This window comes from Tiliqua scincoides, chromosome 2, assembly GCF_035046505.1.
Source record: "Tiliqua scincoides isolate rTilSci1 chromosome 2, rTilSci1.hap2, whole genome shotgun sequence".
Lineage (NCBI taxonomy): Eukaryota > Metazoa > Chordata > Lepidosauria > Squamata > Scincidae > Tiliqua > Tiliqua scincoides.
The window spans coordinates 183,078,237-183,097,980 of record NC_089822.1 but is presented as its reverse complement, the minus strand read 5'-3'; the positions used below and the strand labels follow the sequence as shown (position 1 = coordinate 183,097,980).

Below are 19,744 nucleotides of genomic sequence, written 5' to 3'. Positions count from 1 at the left end.
CTCCCTTCCTGCCTTGCTGGTCCTTGTAAGGCATTCCTGTCTTGCAGGCATTCTGGAGCAGGACCTGCCTTTTTCTGCCATTATTCCATTCTTTTTCAAGTACCCCTAAAGATCCTGTTGAGTGTCCCTGGAGTACATGAATACCAGGTTGGGAACCACTGATTTACTGGTATGTTGTTTACAGTGCACTTACTCTGATAGTGTTTACAAAAAGGTGGCAAAGACCAGAATTTAAAAAGAATAAAAATGTATCTTATGATCTTTTACTATGTTTTTAATAAATTAGAGGCTACAATTCTTAGGTAACAATTAGTGGTAGGTTTTTTTCAGGAACTGGCCTGGGACAAAACTATAGTCAGACAACCCCCTAAGTTTAACCCCCAACTTATCCGAGGGTCATAGAAAATTCCATGATTGTTGGCTCAAAACTTGCCCTCGACTTATCTGTGGGGTCAACTTATGGTCGAGTGTCTGCGGTAAGTCTGATCCTAAGAAGCACACAAATAGAAACATGTCACTGGTCTGTCAATGACATCAATTCTCTTTAAAATGGTAATTTCAAACACAACACTTGCAATTGCCGAACGACATAACTGACTCCTATGAACAACCATGTAAATAAACAGAATTTATTTCAATTGCATTTAATGATAATTTCCTGTGAAAAAGATAGATGAGCTCTGCTCTAATTACAATTTAACACTGCACACAACAGTAACACAACAAATAAAGGAAATTAAAGTTGCTCCTAACATTTTAAATAGCAAGTACAACAAACTTGTAAAAATGCTCTGAAATCTTATTGCCAACTCTAGTCAGACCAATCTAGATTTCATTATATCAATAAAACCTTCCAGGATGCTCTCTCAACAATGGTAGGTAAGATGCAAGCATGAACAAAGTCTAATAAAATTTTCTACGGAATCATACGTCACAAATCATGTACTTTATCAGCACTGATGTAAAAAACACTCCTGAATTAATCCATTTTTAATATAAAGAACAGAATTTAAAGCCATCTGGAAAAACCAGATACACTGTACAGTAAACTGCTTTCAGTAAACAATGCATAAATCAAGAAAAACCCTAAGTATATGCTTTCAATTACATTGGTCTATTCTGTCAATAGGTTTATCAAAAGGATATATACTAGAATATATACCATGAATCAGTGTTTGCTGTAGATTTTATATGAGACTTTGCAAATCAGCAAAATTACACAAATAGAGCAAGTTTAACCACGTTTTACTAATTTTTTAAATGTTGAAGATTTACTGAATTTGCTATTTTGAAAACGCTACCTTAGATGACTTACATTATGACAACGGTTAAAGAAATACCCACCCAAATATTTGTAGAATAGATAAGTAGATAAATCAGCTTATGATCAATTCATAAGTTCTTAAACAAATCTCTAAGCCTCTACACTAGCAATGTCACTTACTGCATCAGCTTCAAACAACTTTTGCTTACTTTTAAAACTCACTATCTACTAGCACTGACCTTATACTTATCAATTAGTTGCACTCAACTTTTCATGAATACATCAACCTTACACAATGGATTATCCCCATCTCTCCCACTTAGTAGACCCCCCCCCATCTATTTCCAAGAGTCATCAACCCTTAAGAGAGGCTTTTAGGGGTGATTGAAGGGGCTACAGGGAGGACTAAAGAGTGGCAAACACCCCTTGTGATCTTTGTCGTGTTTCTGTAACTCATATCAATATTTCAAATAAGCTCCACATTACTGGCATCTCTTTTTTCCTCCTATTATTTATTCCTTACAGCTTAATACTACCCAGGTCTACGCCAAATAGGACTATTTGTAAAATTCTAGAGCAGAGGCATTTGGAAATTTTGTAACTGTGTTCTCTAAACCTAACGTTTTGAGTTTAAATTCAGTCCAGCCAAAAAGTCAGCTTTAAATAAACAAGCAAGGATCAGAGAAAGGGTAAATTCCTAGCAAGCTAACAAAAAGCTGCATCCTTGCAGCTCCTGGGACTGTAACTGCCATCTGTTGTCCTGCTAATCCCTTAGAGATCAACCTTTTCTAATCAGTCAGGGGAGGTGAATAGATAAGAGTATAAAACTATGGCCTGCCTTGGAGTAAGCTTTTTGCCTGAGCAGGAGTGTGCCTTTCAGGAATAAAGTGCCAGGTAAATGAAGAAAAAGACAAGCAAACAGCAGTCCAAGTTGAGCGACAAGATGAGGGAGTCAGGGCAACAACCTCCCCTTCCCTTGAGAAAGGGATTATATAAACTTCTGGAATACACAACAAGCATTTACTGAGTATACACAAAAGAACTACAATTACATTAAACTTATTTTGCTAAATCCAATCAAGAAAGTAAAGCACCACACACAAAAAACCTATCAAGGCAGAAAGCCAACAGCAGGTTGGGGCTATCCAGTGAATTGCAGAGCATAAGTGACTGTATGCCTCATGGGCCTAACTGATGGATGTGTGTAAGTGCAAAGACCTCAGGGCTCTCTGAGAACAGATTTGCCCCCTTGAAGAATTGGTAACCGACCTAGAGAAAATCCCCCAGCAGGAACCCATTCTTCAGAATGTGTCCATATTCACTTGCACTAAGCATACTCTTCTGGGGAGGAAGAATCAGGGGCTTCTTATAGTGGGCGATTCAACTGTCAGGAACAAAGATGGGGATATCTGTGACAGACTTATGGACCACATGGTGACTTGCCTGCCTGGTGCAAAGGTTGAGGACATAACATCTCAATTAGACAAGCTGGTAAAGAGTGTTGGGAGGAGGATTGTAGTGCATGTTAGCACCAATGACATGGGGGAATGTAGTTGGTTGGACTGAGAGGTCAAATTTAGGTTACTAGGTAGGTAGCTCAATGCCAAGACCCACAAGGTAGCACTCTCAGAAGTGCTACATGTTCCATCTCCAGCTAGACAGGCAGCGCTTAGGGGGTTCAATGTGTAGATGAGAGAGTAGTGTCAGGAGGAGGGGTTTAAATACATTACACACTGAGGAATGTTTTGGGACAAGGTGGACCTGCACAAGAGAGACAGGTTTCACTTGAACTGAAATGGAACCAGACTGCTGGCACATATTATTAAAAAGGTGGCAGAACAGCTTTTAAACCAGTGGTTCTCAGACCTTTCAGTCTCCAGAGACCTTTACACTCCTAAATAGTCTTGGGGAGCCCTGACAGCGCATACATGAAGTTTTGGGGAGTTTCAGAGCTAGTCAGTGACAGACTAAAATTTAAAACCCTTGATTTTCAAATGGCAGACTTAAAAAAAATGAGGAGACTAACTAGTCTTCTGAAAGAAGCTGAAAGGGAAAGTTACAAGGGTCAAAACTCTAGAGTTGCATTTCTCAAACTGTGCATCTGGGATCCACCAGTGAGTCGTGACTCAATTTTTGGTGGTATGCAAAACTGACAGGGCAGATTAGGTTATGTGCATCAAGTGTTAAACAAGCTGCTACCGGGCGGGAGGCAACACTACTGTCCTATCACCATTATAGCCACATCTCTTGGCATATATAAATCAGGCAGCAGCCTCAATGGCCTCAAAGTTTGAGAATCACTGCTCTAGAGGAGTGGATATTTTTAAAACAGTAATAATACAAGCTCAGGTGGAGTGCATACCACCAAGGAGGAAGACTCTACTAAGATCAGGAGGGTGCCAGCAGGGCTAATGAGTCGAGTTAGGCTATAAAGGGAAATTAGGTTCCATTCTGAAAATGGAAACCTAGCCCTAATGAAAATAAACCCAAACTCTGGCAAGAGGAATACAAAAAGACAATAAAAGAAGCAAAGAAAGATTTTGAGGAGCAAATGGTCAGCAATAATAAGGGGATTACACACTTTTTTCAAATGTGTTGAAAGCAAGGAAGTAGCTAGAGAAGCAGTTGGCTCACTAAATGGTGGAGGGAGGGGAAATAAAGGAGGACTAGAAGATTGCTGAGAAATTTAATGAGCTCTTTGGATCTGTCTTCAATGTGGGGCTCTCAGTCTCTTAACTCTGGTCAGTGCCTGGAGGAGGGAATTGCCCAGAAGCCCCACATAAACTGTCTTGAGTTCCCCCATTAGAAGACAGGAGGGGGGGGGTCTAACCATTAAATGACTTCCTCCACATAGGAGACATGTCCTCTTCATAAGAACAGCCCCACTGGATCAGGCCATAGGCCCATCTAGTCCAGCTTCCTGTATCTCACAGCGGCCCACCAAATGCCCCAGGGAGCACACCAGATAACAAGAGACCTGCATCCTGGTGCCCTCCCTTGCACTGGCATTCTAACACAGCCCATTTCTAAAATCAGGAGGTTGCACATACACATCATGGCTTGTAACCCATAAGGGATTTTTCCTCCAGAAACTTGTCCAATCCCCTTCTAAAGGCATCCAGGCCAGATGCCGTCACCACATCCTGCGGCAAGGAGTTCCACAGACCAACCACATGCTGAGTAAAGAAATATTTTCTTTTGTCTGTTCTAACTCTCCCAACACTCAACTTTCATGGATGTCCCCTGGTTCTGGTGTTATGTGAGAGTGTAAAGATCACCTCTTTATCCACTTTATCCTTCCCATGCATAATTTTGTATGTCTCAATCATGTCCCCCTTCAGGCATCTCTTTTCTAGGCTGAAGATGCCCAAACGCCGTAGCCTTTCCTCATAAGGAAGGTGCCCCAGCCCCGTAATCATCTTAGTCGCTCTCTTCTGTACCTTTTCCATTTCCACTATGACCTTTTTGAGATGTGGCGACCAGAACTGGACACAATACTCCAGGTGTGGCCTTACCATAGATTTGTACAATTGCATTATAATATTAGCCATTTTGTTCTCAATACCTTTTCTAATGATCCCAAGCATAGAATTGGACTTTACTGTCGCCGCACATTGGGTTGACACTTTCATTGACCTGTCCACCACCACCCCAAGATCTCTCTCCTGATCTGTCACAGACAGCTCAGAACCCATTAGCCTATATGTGAAGTTTTGATTTTTTGCCTCAGTGTGCATGATTTTATACTTACTTACATTGAAACGCATCTGTCATTTTGCTGCCCATTCTGCCAGTCTGGAGAGATCCTTCTGGAGCTCCTCACAATCTCCTCTCTGTTTCCTGGTCTTCAACCAGTTCTCAATCCATGAGAGGACCTCCTGCATCCACACGCCTGTTGACCTTTTCAAAGAATTCCCATCAATCAGGCTTGCATTTTCATTCCCCCCACCCCCAAGAAAAGAAGCAGAAGTGAGATACCCATAACTCCTCAGGTCTTTGATTGTCAGAAGTTTAAAGTGCTCTGGAAGGAGGGCTTGAGGGTGCATGCAAGTCAATCATGTGCCTTGAGAAAGTCAACAGCTGCACATTGCCATACACTGGGTTGTTCTTTAATCCAGCAGGAAAACTAGTATATGTAGTTCAGCCTGGTCCTGTACATATGGTTTCCAGCAGGGTGTGATCGATATTACAAGTGGCCAAGTCAATTGTCTGCAATATTCCTAAGCATGATTATCATCAATTCAGACATCACACCAAACCATAGTTAAGTTTCTTTAATCATAATTTGGCATGATGTCTAAACTGAGTAGCTGAAGTACACTAATTTACAGTTTCATACACAAAAATTGCCATTTGTTGTCAGGAGATAAAACCATCAATATTTTCTTGTTCACTTCCTATTATAACAATCTACCAGACCATCTTAAAAATAGACGTTGGGGGAAGAATACCAGGCAAATATCTAACAAAAACCCTTGACTTCTGACGGGCGGATCTGTGACAGATCAGGAGAGAGATCTTGGGGTGGTGGTGGACAGGTCAATGAAAGTGTCGACCCAATGTGCGGCGGCAGTGAAGAAGGCCAATTCTATGCTTGGGATCATTAGGAAGGGTATTGAGAACAAAACGGCTAATATTATAATGCCAACCTTTGCCATTGTACAAACCTATGGTAAGGCCACACCTGGAGTATTGTGTCCAGTTCTGGTTGCCGCATCTCAAAAAAGACATAGTGGAAATGGAAAAGGTGCAAAAGAGAGCGACTAAGATGATTACGGGGCTGGGGCACCTTCCTTATGAGGAAAGGCTACGGCGTTTGGGCCTCTTCAGCCTAGAAAAGAGACGCCTGAAGGGGGACATGATTGAGACATACAAAATTATGCAAGGGATGGACAGAGTGGATAGGGAGATGCTCTTTACACTCTCACATAACACCAGAACCAGGGGACATCCACTAAAATTGAGTGTTGGGAGAGTTAGAACAGACAAAAGAAAATATTTCTTTACTCAGTGTGTGGTTGGTCTGTGGAACTCCTTGCCACAGGATGTGGTGATGGCGTCTAGCCTGGACACCTTTAAAAGGGGATTGGACAAGTTTCTGGAGGAAAAATCCATTACAGGGTACAAGCCATAATGTGTATGTGCAACCTCCTGATTTTAGAAATGGGCTATGTCAGAAGGCCAGATGCAAGGGAGGGCACCAGGATGAGTTCTCTTGTTATCTGGTGTGCTCCCTGGGGCATTTGGTGGGCCGCTGTGAGATACAGGAAGCTGGACTAGATGGGCCTATGGCCAGATCCAGCTCCAATTAAAATTGACAAGAGATCAATTCACTAAAATGTATGTTGCTTAATCTACTGATTAAACCAATTAAAGATTGCAGTCAGGGTGAAATATATTCCTAAAGTAATAACACAATTTCTTTGATAAGAAATCTGAAGTAGCAGGTCCATGTACGTTGCCCATTTCAAAATCAAAATTCTACTACTGAGTTTCTATACTCCTTTCTTCCCTCATCCAATCACATCCAATTAGAAAAACTCCAAAACTGAGACACATTATATTTATTACAATATCTACATGTTGCTCCTTACAGCTTTAAAAAAGCCAATTAAAAATCGAAAGCACCAACATACCTAATTTAAGCTTGGTGATTAGTGTAAGCCCTAAAGCAGGGGTGCCCAAACCCCAGCCCGGGGGCCACTTGCGGCCCTTGAGGCCTCTCAATGCGGCCCTCAGGGAGCCCCCAGTCTCCAATGACCCTCTGGCCCTCCAGAGATTTGTTGGAGCCCGCACTGTCCCGATGCAACTGCTCGCAGCGTGAGGGTGACTGTTTGACCTCCCACATGAGCTGTGGGATGAGGGCTCCCTCCACTGCTTGCTCTTTCACATCTGTGATGCAGCAGTGGCAGCAAAGCAAAGGCCAGCCTTGCTTTGTGCCAGGCCTTTTATAGGCATTGAGCTATTGCAAGACCCTCATTCATTCATATAAGTTCATCTTTAATATATTCATTTATGTAAACTTATGTAAATTTATTCAAATTTTAAATGTAAATTAATTCTCCCCCCCCGGCCCCCGACACAGTGTTAGAGAACTGATGTGGCCCTCCTGCCAAAAACTTTGGACACCCCTGCCCTAAAGCAACAAAACAGCAAAGACAGAGAATCCCCCTCCTCCATTTCAATGCAACCTTAAAGCACAGTAGAACATATATATTTTGGGCACCAGAAGTCAGAGACAGTATAAACTCCCAGTGGAGAGAGTTCCAAAACCTTGGTAGAGAAAGCCCTGCCCTGCATGCTCAGCAGCCAAGCTCCATTAGGTGGCAGCATGCAGAGAAGAGCCTCCCCCAAAGATTGTAAGGAACAGGCAGGATCCTGTAGAGCAGGGGTGCCCTAACCCCGGCCCTGGGGCCACTTGCAGCCCTAGAGGACTCCCAATGCGGCCCTCAGGGAGATCCCAGTCTCCAATGAGCCTCTGGCCCTCTGGAAACTTGCTGGAGCCCGCACTGGCCCGACGCAACTACTCTCAGCGTGAGGGCAACTGTTTGACCTCTCCTGTTAGCTGTGGGATGAGGGCTCCCTCCACTGCTTGCTGTTTCACGTCTGTGATGCAGTAGCGGCAGCAAAGAAAAGGCCAGCCTTGCTTTGTGCAAGGCCTTTTATAGGCCTTGAGCTATTGCAAGAACCTTCATTCATTCATATAAGTTCTACCACTAGTATATTAATTTATGTAAACTTACGTAAATTTATTCAAATTTTAAATGTAAATTCTTTTCCCCCCCAGCCCCCAACACAGTGTCAGAGAGATAAGTGGCCCTCCTGCCACATTGTCAAAAGACTGATGGTGCACCTTGACAATTTCAGTACCTTGTCAGTGCGCCACAAGATGAAAATCAGGTTGACAATCACTGCTGTAGACTTTGTAGGGATTCAAAGGTTAACAACAAATACCATGAGTTGCACTTAGAAACAGATGGGAAGTCAATGACTAGTACACAACAGGGAAGTGACAATCTCTCCAAAAAAAGCACCCTCATCAGCAAGCAGGCAGTGGTATTTTGTAATACCACTTTTTGAATGCCTTTTCAAAGGCTTTTCAAATGGTTTTTGAATGCCTTTTCAAAGGCTAATCTAACTGGGATGTGGTCCATTTAGCCATGGGTTAACCCCTGGGTTACAGTGGTTAGACTCTTTTTCTCCACATAAAGCTACCACTGACATACAAGCCAAAGCTGGGCCCAGAGATACCCCAAGATTACACACTTGTTCCTTTAAAGGAAGTACTGTCCTATCTAGAGAAGACTAAACACCTTTTATTAGCCGCTGGGACCTCAATCTTGCCTGGATTCAGTCTCAGTTTATTCATCCACATCCAGTTCAGTTCACCACTGGCACTAGATACTGGTAACCTTAATAACCATATCCATTAATGTACATCATTAATTTTAAGGTTTTATTCATACAGTGGTGAAAATCAATAATTCTTCTGTGCAGTAGCCTAAGAATGGGTTGGCTAAGGGTCCACAAAAGTCTCTTTTCCTTGCCACAGTTGCCTGCAGTTCCCCAAAGCAACCCTCCCTGCCTTGCCTTTGCCTTTCAGAGGAGGGGTGTTGGGCCACAATCTTATCCATACTTTCCTGGGAGTAAGCCCCATTGATTATAATGGGACTTCTGAGTACACAGGCCTGACCTGGGCTCTCAAGTTCCTCTCCTAGCCCCACTTTCCTGAGTGTAAGCCCCATTGACTATAATGGGACTTACTTCTGAGTAGACATGCCTAGGATTGGGCAAAGTGTCTACTAGTCACACTGAGTAGACATGCCTGAGCTTGGCTGGGCTCTCTTCCTCTCATAGCCCCACTTTCCTGGGAGTAAGCCCTATTGACTATAATGGGACTTACTTCTGAGTAGACATGCCTAGGATTGGGCAAAGTGTATACTAGTCACACTTTTTTCTGAAATACAGGAGCAGGCAGTTGGGGGGACGGAATGTGAGGCAAATGATTCTGGACCTTTGGAAGATGTGGACCAGTGAGGGGAAGGATAGTAGGAGAGGTGCTAACTGCAATTATGAGATGAGGGGGAATGTCCCTGTGGGAGGGAGTGGATGGGAGATAGGAGGAGAGAGAAATGCCAATTGCCTGCTCCTGTATTTGAGAAAGAAGAGTGCAACCAAAAGCCCAATCCTAGGCATGTCTACTCAAAAGTAAGTCCCACAGGCACATTCCCGCCCAAGTCTTTGGCTGCAATCCTAACCACACTTTCCTGAGAATAAGCCCCACTGAACAAAATAGGACTTACTTCTGAGTAGACCTGGTTATTGTGCCCTTTGTCATGTAATGATTTAATTGTATTAATTATATTAAGTAAAAATTAATTGTAATATAGCAATTTAATGTCAGTAAAAAACTGGGAGTGTGCCTTGACAATTTTAGTGCCTTGACAGTGTGCCGTGAACTGAAAAAGGTTGAAAATGGCTGTCTTAGAGGAAAAACCAGTAAGAGATATTGGGCCTGTTCAGATGACCAAACAAACTAGTTTGTTAGGCTAGGACCAAGGTCTCATGTGCTCCCTCCTCCTTTCACCTTCAGCATAGAACTGTGATGTTTAAATCATGGTTAGATAAACACAATAACTCTGTTGCTCAAACAGACCTGTTGTTTAACTGTAGTTAATAAATTATGGTTAACCAAATATACGAAATAGAGCTTGTGTCTCATGCTGGTTTAACTGTGGTTTATAAATCACAGTTAAAAAACAGCTTCTGATGAACAAAGGCAGTGTTTTACCTAATCAGAATGTCAGCAGAGCATACATCAGTGATGCACATCAGAATGCCAATGGAGGTGAGGAAATATGCAGGCTCAGAGAAGTTCAGACTGCATTTTTCAGCCATTGTCAGAGTTTACAACACAATGAATTTGCTAGACAGTTTGATGTTTGAACCAATGTTTTCATGAATTCACATGCAGGTCCATAAGTTTATTAGTTCTGCTCTCTGCCAAGAATTTAAATTGTGGAAAAAGAAAAAAATAGCTATTTTTAATTTTACCTTGAACATCAACAGAAATAGATTTAGGAGGCACAAAAAGGAGTAATTGATCATTTCCGCCAATCAACCCCAAAATAAGTTAGAGTTTTCATATATTTGGAAGACTAAGTATTACACATGTCTGCAAATGAAAATGCAATGGTTAACTGCCCCATAAAAACCCCCTAAACCTGAGAATTGCTAGAAGTTTCAGAATGTTGAAGGCACAGCACTGACTGTACTGTATATTATTTTCTTCTCTCATTTTCTGAATTTTATTTTTCACAGCAAGCATTAAAGAGAAAAAATCCTTCTTTCGGAAGCAGGGGGGTGAGAGGGAGGTAACAAACTACTGCCCAATAGCAGCCGTGCTGAAAATTCCGAATTTCTCCATTGTTTTCCATTGGCAGTTGAAGGTGATATAAAGAAAAATGACAGAAAGGGAAATGGACTATGAGCCCTTTACAGTTTACTAATATCATGAAAGTGAAAATTTCCAGGCTTTTTTTTTGGGGGGGGGGGGTTGGGTTAGAATGAGATTAAACTCTCACTCCTATGCTATAACTTCAAACCCCCCCCCCCAACTATATGGCAATAAAAATTGGGAAAGTTATCCTTTGCAACCCACAACATTGCCACAAAACTCCTGTCTAGGTTTGCTGTAGCCTAAAACAGCAACATTCATGCTAACATACACACCAAGATTTCATTGCTGGTCTCCATTTGCTATATTTCCACTTAATATTACACAAGTAAATATTTCAGACATGACAGGAAATGGCCCCAGTCTGAGGAGCATTAGTATTAAAAAAACAAAACTAAAACACCCCAAACCCTGAAGCACTTTAGTTACTATGAAAAACTGGATTTTACTGTACTTGAAAGTTAGAAATAACTGAAATACTCTGATTTTTTCAAAATAATTCATGCACAATATTCACAATATTGAAATTCCATGAGTTTTCTCTTAAGATCCTGCATAAGGTAACGAATTCAATAAGCATAGCAGTAAATACATTTTATTGAACTTTCAACAGAAAGAAAATGTTCCAAAAACATGTATTATGATGGCTTATTTTAATATGAAACAAACAAAAACCACACACAACCCTTCTCCATACAGAGGTACAATATCCACAAAATGATTTATAGGAATCAAATCCCAGCAAATTCCTATTTCTCCCTTTCACCTATACAAGCATGTGTAAAAGCATACACCAGCATATTAGGGGGAAATTGGCAGTCTGAACACACTTCCTATTCCCTGCAATATTCAGCTATTTCTTGCATATCCATGAGTGTATGTTAAAGTGAGAGAAAGAAAAACACAGCATTTTTTTAGCCTTAACAGGAGCCATACGTGCATAAGAATCATATATTAATTTTTAAGCAAGTCCAACATTAAATGTAAAATAACCTATATCTCATCTAACTAAAACTATATAGGATACGTCAACTCTGAGATAAATCATGTTATTAAAAATTAAAGACAGCAATTCAAACAGGTAGTCTAGAAAGCAAGGTATCCACAGAAGGCAAGGCTGCAATACCACACAAATTTACACTGAACAAATTAACATGCAAAGGATTGGGCTCTAAATTTATTACAGACAATTTTAAAGATCAAGTGAAAATGTAGTTCGAAAGAATGCAAAAGAGAAAAGTGGGGCAAAAGCACAACTTTGGTTGACAGCACCATGTTTTAAACTTCTAGAATCAGGATAAATGCACTGATTTCATATGTTTCAGGAAACAAAACATGTAGCTTTTGTAAATTTTTGACCTACGTATTTTGAACAGAACTTTATAAGAAATAAAGTTTCTCACTCCAGAATTAATTTTTGATTCTCAAAATGAAGTCTTCCTTTGATTTACATCTCAACTTTACTGGAACATACCCATTCCGACTTTTAAATACTGTTGATTATGGGGAAAAAGCCCTACTATGAACAAAACATTTGGACTTTCTATTCACTGCAGTTACCATACTGTCAAAGCAAAAACTGTAAAATTTCAGTCCTAGAAGTCTGACACCATGGGAACCCACCAAGCTGTTAATATTGAACACTCGCAGTTCTGAGAAATTGCAATTTTACACTAATTTACCTATTCTGTTAGTACAGTGGTTTTCAAACTCTCCAGGGGAGTTTGAGCCACTGTAAGTTCTTGCGGGGGCGGGGGGGAGGCAGCGGGCCGCTCAGAGGGCTGCAGGGGCTTGGGAGCACTTACCCAAGCCTCCTGCAGCCTCCCCAGGGTACAGGGAGCCTGGTGCCAACCTTTGTTAGAGCTCCCTGCAGCAGTGAATGTAAAAGCGGAGCAATCGCACCCCGCCTCCACTAAAGCGGAAGTGGAGTACAATTGCTCCACTTTCACTGCTGCAGGGAGCCCTAACAAAGATTTGCACTAGGGTCCTCGCACCCTGGGGAGGCTGCAGGAGGCTTGGGTAAGTGCTCCCAAGCCCCTGCAGCCCCGAGTGGCGTGATCGTGGCGTGATCCTGGGGATCGCGCCACTGCCTCCTCCCTGCCTCCAGGCTGCCCCCGCCCCTTAAGGGGGCAGAGGCCAGGGCCCACAGGCTGGGGCGAAAAACCCTGTGTTAGTACAATAAGTAAAAAAACCGGCCTTTAGTAAAAACCTATCTGAACTATGTGGGTGCTGTAGATCTTTGTTACTATTTATATTTTTATTACTTCCATTTTGGACTGATATGCATTTTCAAACCACCACAACAGATTATTTATTAATGCCAGCCAAGCAGTCAAAATAATTTCTCTGTTGCACTGTGTTAATATGTTCACACAATTTAAGGATATTCATGTATATTGTTGTGTTATTTGCACTCGCTATAATTTAAAAACAAATTGCCTCTTACCTCGAATAGCCATTAGAGAAGACAGGTCTGCCAGAAAAAGCTCCCACTGCAGTAAGAGCATCATCCCCAGTTCCCTGGCACCTATTCCAATTTTCTGTACCAGCAGGATGAGATGGAATGGCATTAAAAACTGGTTTCTGATCCTGCTGAGAGACAGATGCTGTGTTCAAGTCATAGTGGTAGATTTGTCCTCCAGAAGTGCTGACGCCATGAATAGAAATGGCAGATGTTTTATTTCCAAGCACAGCTGATCCAGAAAAGTTAGTCTGGCAATAAGCCGGACTGATTTTCTCCTGCTTTATTACCCCAGGGGTGCAGAGTTCAATAAAATCTTCCTTTTCGGTCTTCACTTGTGGCATTTGCACTGTGGGAGTGGGCAAAAGATCTCCACACTCATTAATTTTAGGTTTAGTGTCTGGTAAAATGAGAGGTTTGCAGTCTTCAATGTCATTTCCTTCCAAGAGAAAACCCTCATCTTCACCCAGAGGTGACACCAAGCTGCCTTCATCCAGCATTCTCCAAGGACTCCCATTTGTTTCTTTTCCTGGAGACACTGGCGGCAAATCAAAATCCTGCAGAATATCAAAGGTGCTTTGGTCTTCAGAAAACAGCTTCAAGTTGCCGCCATTAGTGCCAACCTGGCCTTGTGCTAAGGCCCCTTGCTCTAAAGCGACATCATGACTAGCCATGCTTGGAAACCCTGACTCAAGGGACACGTTGTCAGACAGTGTGCACTTCGAGCGTTCTGCTTGGCTAGACGATTTATTCAAGCTTGCTATGCTTTCTTCAAGGAGCCTAAAATCTGTTTCTCCAGAAGAGAGACTGATTTGGCCCTGCTGTGGAAATCCAATTTCGTTTCCCATCACTTTTGCATCTGTCTCACCCATATACAGTCCCATTGACAACGATACTGCTTTGGAGAGATCTGGCTGCGGCACATTGCTTCCTACTCCCTTTGACAAGTCACACGGAACAGGTCGTTGCTTGGAGTCAGACTGAGAAGAGGCAGGCAGGGGAGATGTAGATGCAGGAGTCTTGACAGTAGCTCCACCCCTATAGGATGGATGAAAATCTATCACAATCCCTCCTTTGTCACGGAAGTGAGCACTTTTCCCTGCTTCCTCCCCTCCTGATGACTTTAATGATTCTTTGGGCTCCATTATCTTAATACTGTACTGGTAAGGAAGAGAAATATTCACCATTAGTATATCAAAAGTATAGATTGAAACCATTGCAAACGCAGTTCTGCCTCTCTAACAGAGAAGACACAGCTTAATTAAAAAACTGACATAAGCCTAATAGTTTCCAAATCACTACACCTCTTTGAAATAAGCTCTCCAGTCCAACCTAGTCTAAAGGCTTAAGGTTGGACATTTTGTATTCTCAATTTAGAATGTAATAAAGTCATATGCAACCTAATATCAGCAATGAAAAAAGCTACTCACAATCAGAACATCCCAGTCATGTTTGTCTCTACAGTCAATTATATATGCCCCAAACAGAAATGCTTAATATACATTAAAGCAGAGACAAAGTTTGAAATCTGCTTCTTTTTTCTAAAAATGGTTACTATATTGCATTTTCCAGGATTGCTTCTGGAGATCTTAAGAGCCGTCAACTACTATGGCAAGAATTCTGCGTCACCACTTCCACAGCACATTCACTCAATACATCATCCAAGTTTTTCAGTACTACTAAATGAGCCAATCTCCACCAGGAAAAAAAAATTCCCGAGGTGATACCATATTAGCTAGATACCTGCCAATTTCCCAAAGGAATTTCACCCTCTCTCTTCTTCTCCCTCACTACAGTTCTATAAAACCTTCCTGGAAATAAGCTCCACTGAATATAATGGGACTTACTGTTAAGAAAATGCATATAGGACTGAGCCGTTACTGAGTAATAAATAAGTGGTGGGGTCAATATTTTAGTTCACTTAATGAATGTTTTTTTACTTTGAGTTCAGACTAGTCAATTTCAAATAGTATAAAGGCAAAATTAAAATGGACATTCTTACAAAAAAATTAGAAACATCCTGGCAAATTTAGTTCTCTATATTCCTTCAATTTCTGGAAATGCCATTATTTGGTAAATAATGTACAAGCCAGTTGGTTTGGACTACATTTAAAACATACTGCTAGTAGTAACAAGGTCAAGATGTATCATTCATTTTAAAATTTAAAAGTCTGCACACTGCATACATACACATGAGAAAAATTAGCATATACTGTACATATATCCAAAAACTACTGATTTATGTGCAGGAAAGTTGTTTTTCCCAGCAGCAAGTGCTCTGAGGAGCAAATATGGACAAATATCACTAGGTATCACCTTAAAGGCCATTGCTCAATCTCACACAGATGGGAAATGAAGTATTAAAATAATTTATAATCATGCTTTGCCTTTGCCTTTTCTTTTTGGAGTGTTTCACAGATTTCCTCAAAAACATAAACTAGAAAGGGTGCTTTGTGAATTGGCATGAGACTTTCTTGACAATTCTCTCCCACCCACCCCGCCAAGACACCTTACAAAACAAACATTCTCCCTTTGAAAGTTGCAAGACACAAAACACTTCTCAGGCCTTGGCGCCATCACATAATTTTTAAAAAAAGTAACGCCACTGTGAGGAAAAAAAAGAGGGGATGGATAAGAAAAAAACTGGAGCTACAACATTTGTCAAGTTTCTCTCTCACACAGACACAAAAGCCTTTAAATGAGAAGAAAGCGCCAAAGGGGGAAATCTGTCACATGACATGCTTGGAAATGGGAACCCCCCCCCCCTCCAAAATATCTGAGGTTATTTATGCACAAACTTTTTGAGCTTCAGTTCTCCTACATATTGGAAAAATGGGTTTGATGATGAAAAAAAGGAAGAAATGTGTCCTGCTGAGCATTTAGCCTGGCACGCCCACTTCTGCAAAATGACACACCAGCCCTTTGCTACAAAAGCTCCAACTTCGAGTTGCAACTCCTTTCCTAATTCTTTGGGCACGCCAAGCAAAGAAAGGGGGAGGAGGAATATAAAAATGCAACAATGTATCTATCTGTGCAAAAAAAAGAAAAGAAAAAACACACACAAGCAACAGATACAATGTTTTTTTTTAAAAGTGAAATATTGTACAGTTTAAAACAACCCCTTCCCCAAATATTTTCTCAAAGGGAAGTGCGTGGGGTCAGTGGGTGTGTAGTAAATTACATAAGGTTTTCACTGTGGTGTTGAAAAAATCCAGAGAAGCTATTTGGGACATTATCTTTGGGGGGGGGGTTAAAATTAGCCAAAGATAGTTGTGAAATAGGAGATCAAAGCACTCCCCACAGCCTCTCCCACCCCCTGGGTGTGTATACACACAAGCCTTCTCCCACATCCAAATTTAACACACTACTTAAGTAGGGCGGCCCCAAAGGAGAGGAACGACTAAATCTCTCTCTCTCCCCCATCGCTGACCTCCCCACTGACTTAATGGGGGGAAGGGGACAGTGGTGGGGTACTGAATGGGGGTGTTACTAGAGGGGGGGTGCGACACACACACACACACTCCTCCCTCTGGCAGCCCCAGAGCCTCCCAAGTAGAAGCCATTCCCCCTCCCCGCAGGCAGGCAGGCAGGCAGGCAGGGGCACCCCTTACCTTCTCCAGTGGGGGCGCTGGGACTCCTCTAGCCGCCAACTTCCATGGCTCCGGCCAGAGGCGAGGCGATCAACAACTTGCGAGGGGACTAGGAGGAAGGAGAGTTGGGGGCGCCGGCGGGGCTGGGTGTGGGGCGAGCCGCCCTACAGGCAAGGCGAGGAGAAGGCGGCGGCGGCCACAGCAGCAGCAGCGCCCCTCCCTCCCTCAGACAGCACGTCCAGCGCCCCTCGCCTGCTCCTCCGCTGCCCCCCTTGACAGCCCCCCGCTCGCTCCTCACACCCACCGCGCGTCCCGCCTTCCTCCCCCTCCCGCCGCCAGGCGCTCCGCCTGCGCTCGGCTCCACAGCTTTGCCCAGCCACAAAATGGAGGACGGGACGACGACGGCGCCGGAGCCGCGGCTGCCCCCGCCTCCTTCTCGCTCCCCCTCCCCCCGCCTCCGCCAGGCAGGGACGGAGACGCGCAGGCGAAGCGGCAGCCTCAGCAGCGCGGCACAGCACGGAGCGCGTCCAGCGGGGAAGGAGCCGCGAGCGCGCGCATTGCGGGGCAGCCGAGGGGGAACGGTGCGACCTGTTGACTGAGAGCGGCAACTGCAGCCTCGCCCGCCGCGCTGCTCCTCCTCCCGGGCAGCCCAGCGCCTGTCGGCGGGGAAAAGTTACGCGCTGGGTTGTGCTGTGGCGCGGTCCCCCGCCTGTTTCCCCAGGAGCAGGGCCCTCAGTGCGGTGGGGTGCGAGCCCAGTCCCGGCCAAGTGTCCGCCTGCTCAGAAGTAAGCCCCGTTATAGTAGATGGAGCTTCCTCCCAGGTAAATACGGATAGGATTGCAGCCTAAGGGCCCTATCCTTTCCATTGTCTACCTACTCAGAAGTAAGCCCCATTATAGTAGATGGAGCTTACTCCCAGGTAAATACGGATAGGATTGCAGCCTAAGGGCCCTATCCTTCCCATTGTCTACCTACTCAGAAGTAAGCCCCATTATAGTAGATGGAGCTTACTCCCAGGTAAATATGGATAGGATTGCAGCCTAAGGGCCCTATCCTTTCCATGTGTCTACCTGCTCAGAAGTAAGCCCCATTATAGTAGATGGAGCTTACTCCCAGGTAAATATGGATAGGATTGCAGCCTAAGGGCCCTATCCTTTCCATGTGTCTACCTGCTCAGAAGTATTTCCCATTATAGTAGATGGAGCTTCCTCCCAGGCCAGTGTGAATGGGATTGCAGCCTAAGGGCCCAATCCTTTCCAGTGCCAGTGCAGCCATGCCAATGGGGCGTGTGCTGCAGCCCATGGTGGGGAGGCAGTCACAGAGGCCTCCTCAAGGTATGGGAACATCTGTTCCCTTATCTTGGGGCTGCATTGCAGCTGAACCATTGCTGGAAAGTTGGATACGATTGGGCCCTAAGTTCCCAGAGCATGTATGTACTGCAGTGCTATCCATTTACATGCTTCTTTTTCCACACAGATTTTCCACACTGTCACTCCAAGGTATGTGCAGATAGGATTGCAGCCTAAGACTCTCACTGTGAGTATCAGTGAGAAAGGCAAAAATAAATAAATGTTTAACATATTTATTAGGGATATTTTGAAAAACTAACATTTGTTTTAAAAGTATTGCAGCTCACTCCAAGAGTTTGGGATGAAATGTGCTAGCTCTAAATGAAGTATAAGTTCCAAAGTAGAAATAAGTGACAGCAAAAGACACTTTACTGAAGAAATTTAACACTGATTTTTTTTTTGGGGGGGGGGGAGGTCATAATCTTAATGGGTTATTATGGCTATGGAGATATCATAATCTTAATGGGATATGACTATGGGGTGTTGTTACATGTTCCTCCAAAATTCCTTTAAAATTTAGCAGGTGACTACACCATTCACCAGCTAGCTAGAAAACAGGCACCAAATCTAACACATGCTTCTAAATCCACAAGGAGGAAAAGAAGCATGACAGATGTAGGCCACTGAGAGTTCAAGCCTATGCACACCCACTCAGAAGTAAATCCCATCATAGTCAATGGGGCTTACTCCCAGGAAAGTATGGACAGGATTGTAGCCTAAATTAATAAACCTTTCTCTGGACTGTTGCACTTTATATTGCTCATCATGGGTTATCATATGACTGAATGCTCTTCTATACTGATATAAATACACCCCATGCACTGGAAAAAGCTAGAATTCAGTAATGAGTCTCCCTCAGTCTGACACAGGTATACCCCCTTAAAAGTAGGCTCTTATGATGCAGGTGTTTGGCCATCATTACTTTTGATGGGCTTATGTAGGGTTTAGATGTTGCCACAAAGAGGCAGGATGGATCTGCAAACAATGGGTATTTGAAATTATCAAGGGAGGAGGACAGTGCTGTAAAAGATTCTTAAGCTTTACAGGCTTGATCTATCCCCATTTCATTCCTCTGAATATACACTAAGTGGTTGTAATCTCCTCCACTTGATACTAGAAACTGTAGCCCCATGAAATGGGCTAAAGATTTTTGCACAGAAGTCTCAGTATATTTATGAACCTACAGTTCTCAGGATGCTTTGAAGATAGCCATAAGAGAGCCCATGATGATTTGAACACTCCTGCCATACAGTATAGTTCTATTTTCTTCCTTCCAACATGTTTCTCAATTGAGCTGCTATAGCCAGTGGGAAATATTAATACCCAGGAGAGGTGTTTAAAAACCTGATTCGTATTTCTGTAGTGTAGTGGCCTGAGCAATATAAATTGGAGGGTGTGCACTCTGTAGAAGTATTCAGTCTATAGCAATGCTTTTTTACCAGAGTGTTAGGTACTATCTTTCTGATGGCTGTTTTCCTCTCTAGGATTCCCTTTCATCTCAGACTTTGCAATAGTGACTATACAGTGTAGTGTAGGTTTACTTCTGAATAGGCATGCCAAGGCTTGCACTGTAAGAGACTGAGAAAAGAATCAAGACTTCCCCAAATGAATCTCACTTTTGCT

At 43.0% G+C, this 19,744-nt stretch overlaps 1 protein-coding gene across 1 annotated transcript in view; it reads right to left on the bottom strand.

Annotated features, from left to right (window-relative positions):
- The window catches only part of NR3C1 (nuclear receptor subfamily 3 group C member 1), a 96,237-nt gene extending 79,265 nt beyond the window's left edge, over positions 1-16,972 (bottom strand). Inside the window, exons 1-2 of the mRNA XM_066612513.1 lie at positions 16,794-16,972; positions 13,168-14,342 (exon numbers count right to left, since the gene is read on the bottom strand). Of these exons, the coding sequence (XP_066468610.1) occupies positions 13,168-14,327 (1,160 nt within the window). The 5' untranslated portion in view covers positions 14,328-14,342; positions 16,794-16,972. The remainder of the gene's footprint in view (positions 1-13,167; positions 14,343-16,793) is intronic.
- Positions 16,973-19,744: the final 2,772 nt, after the last annotated feature.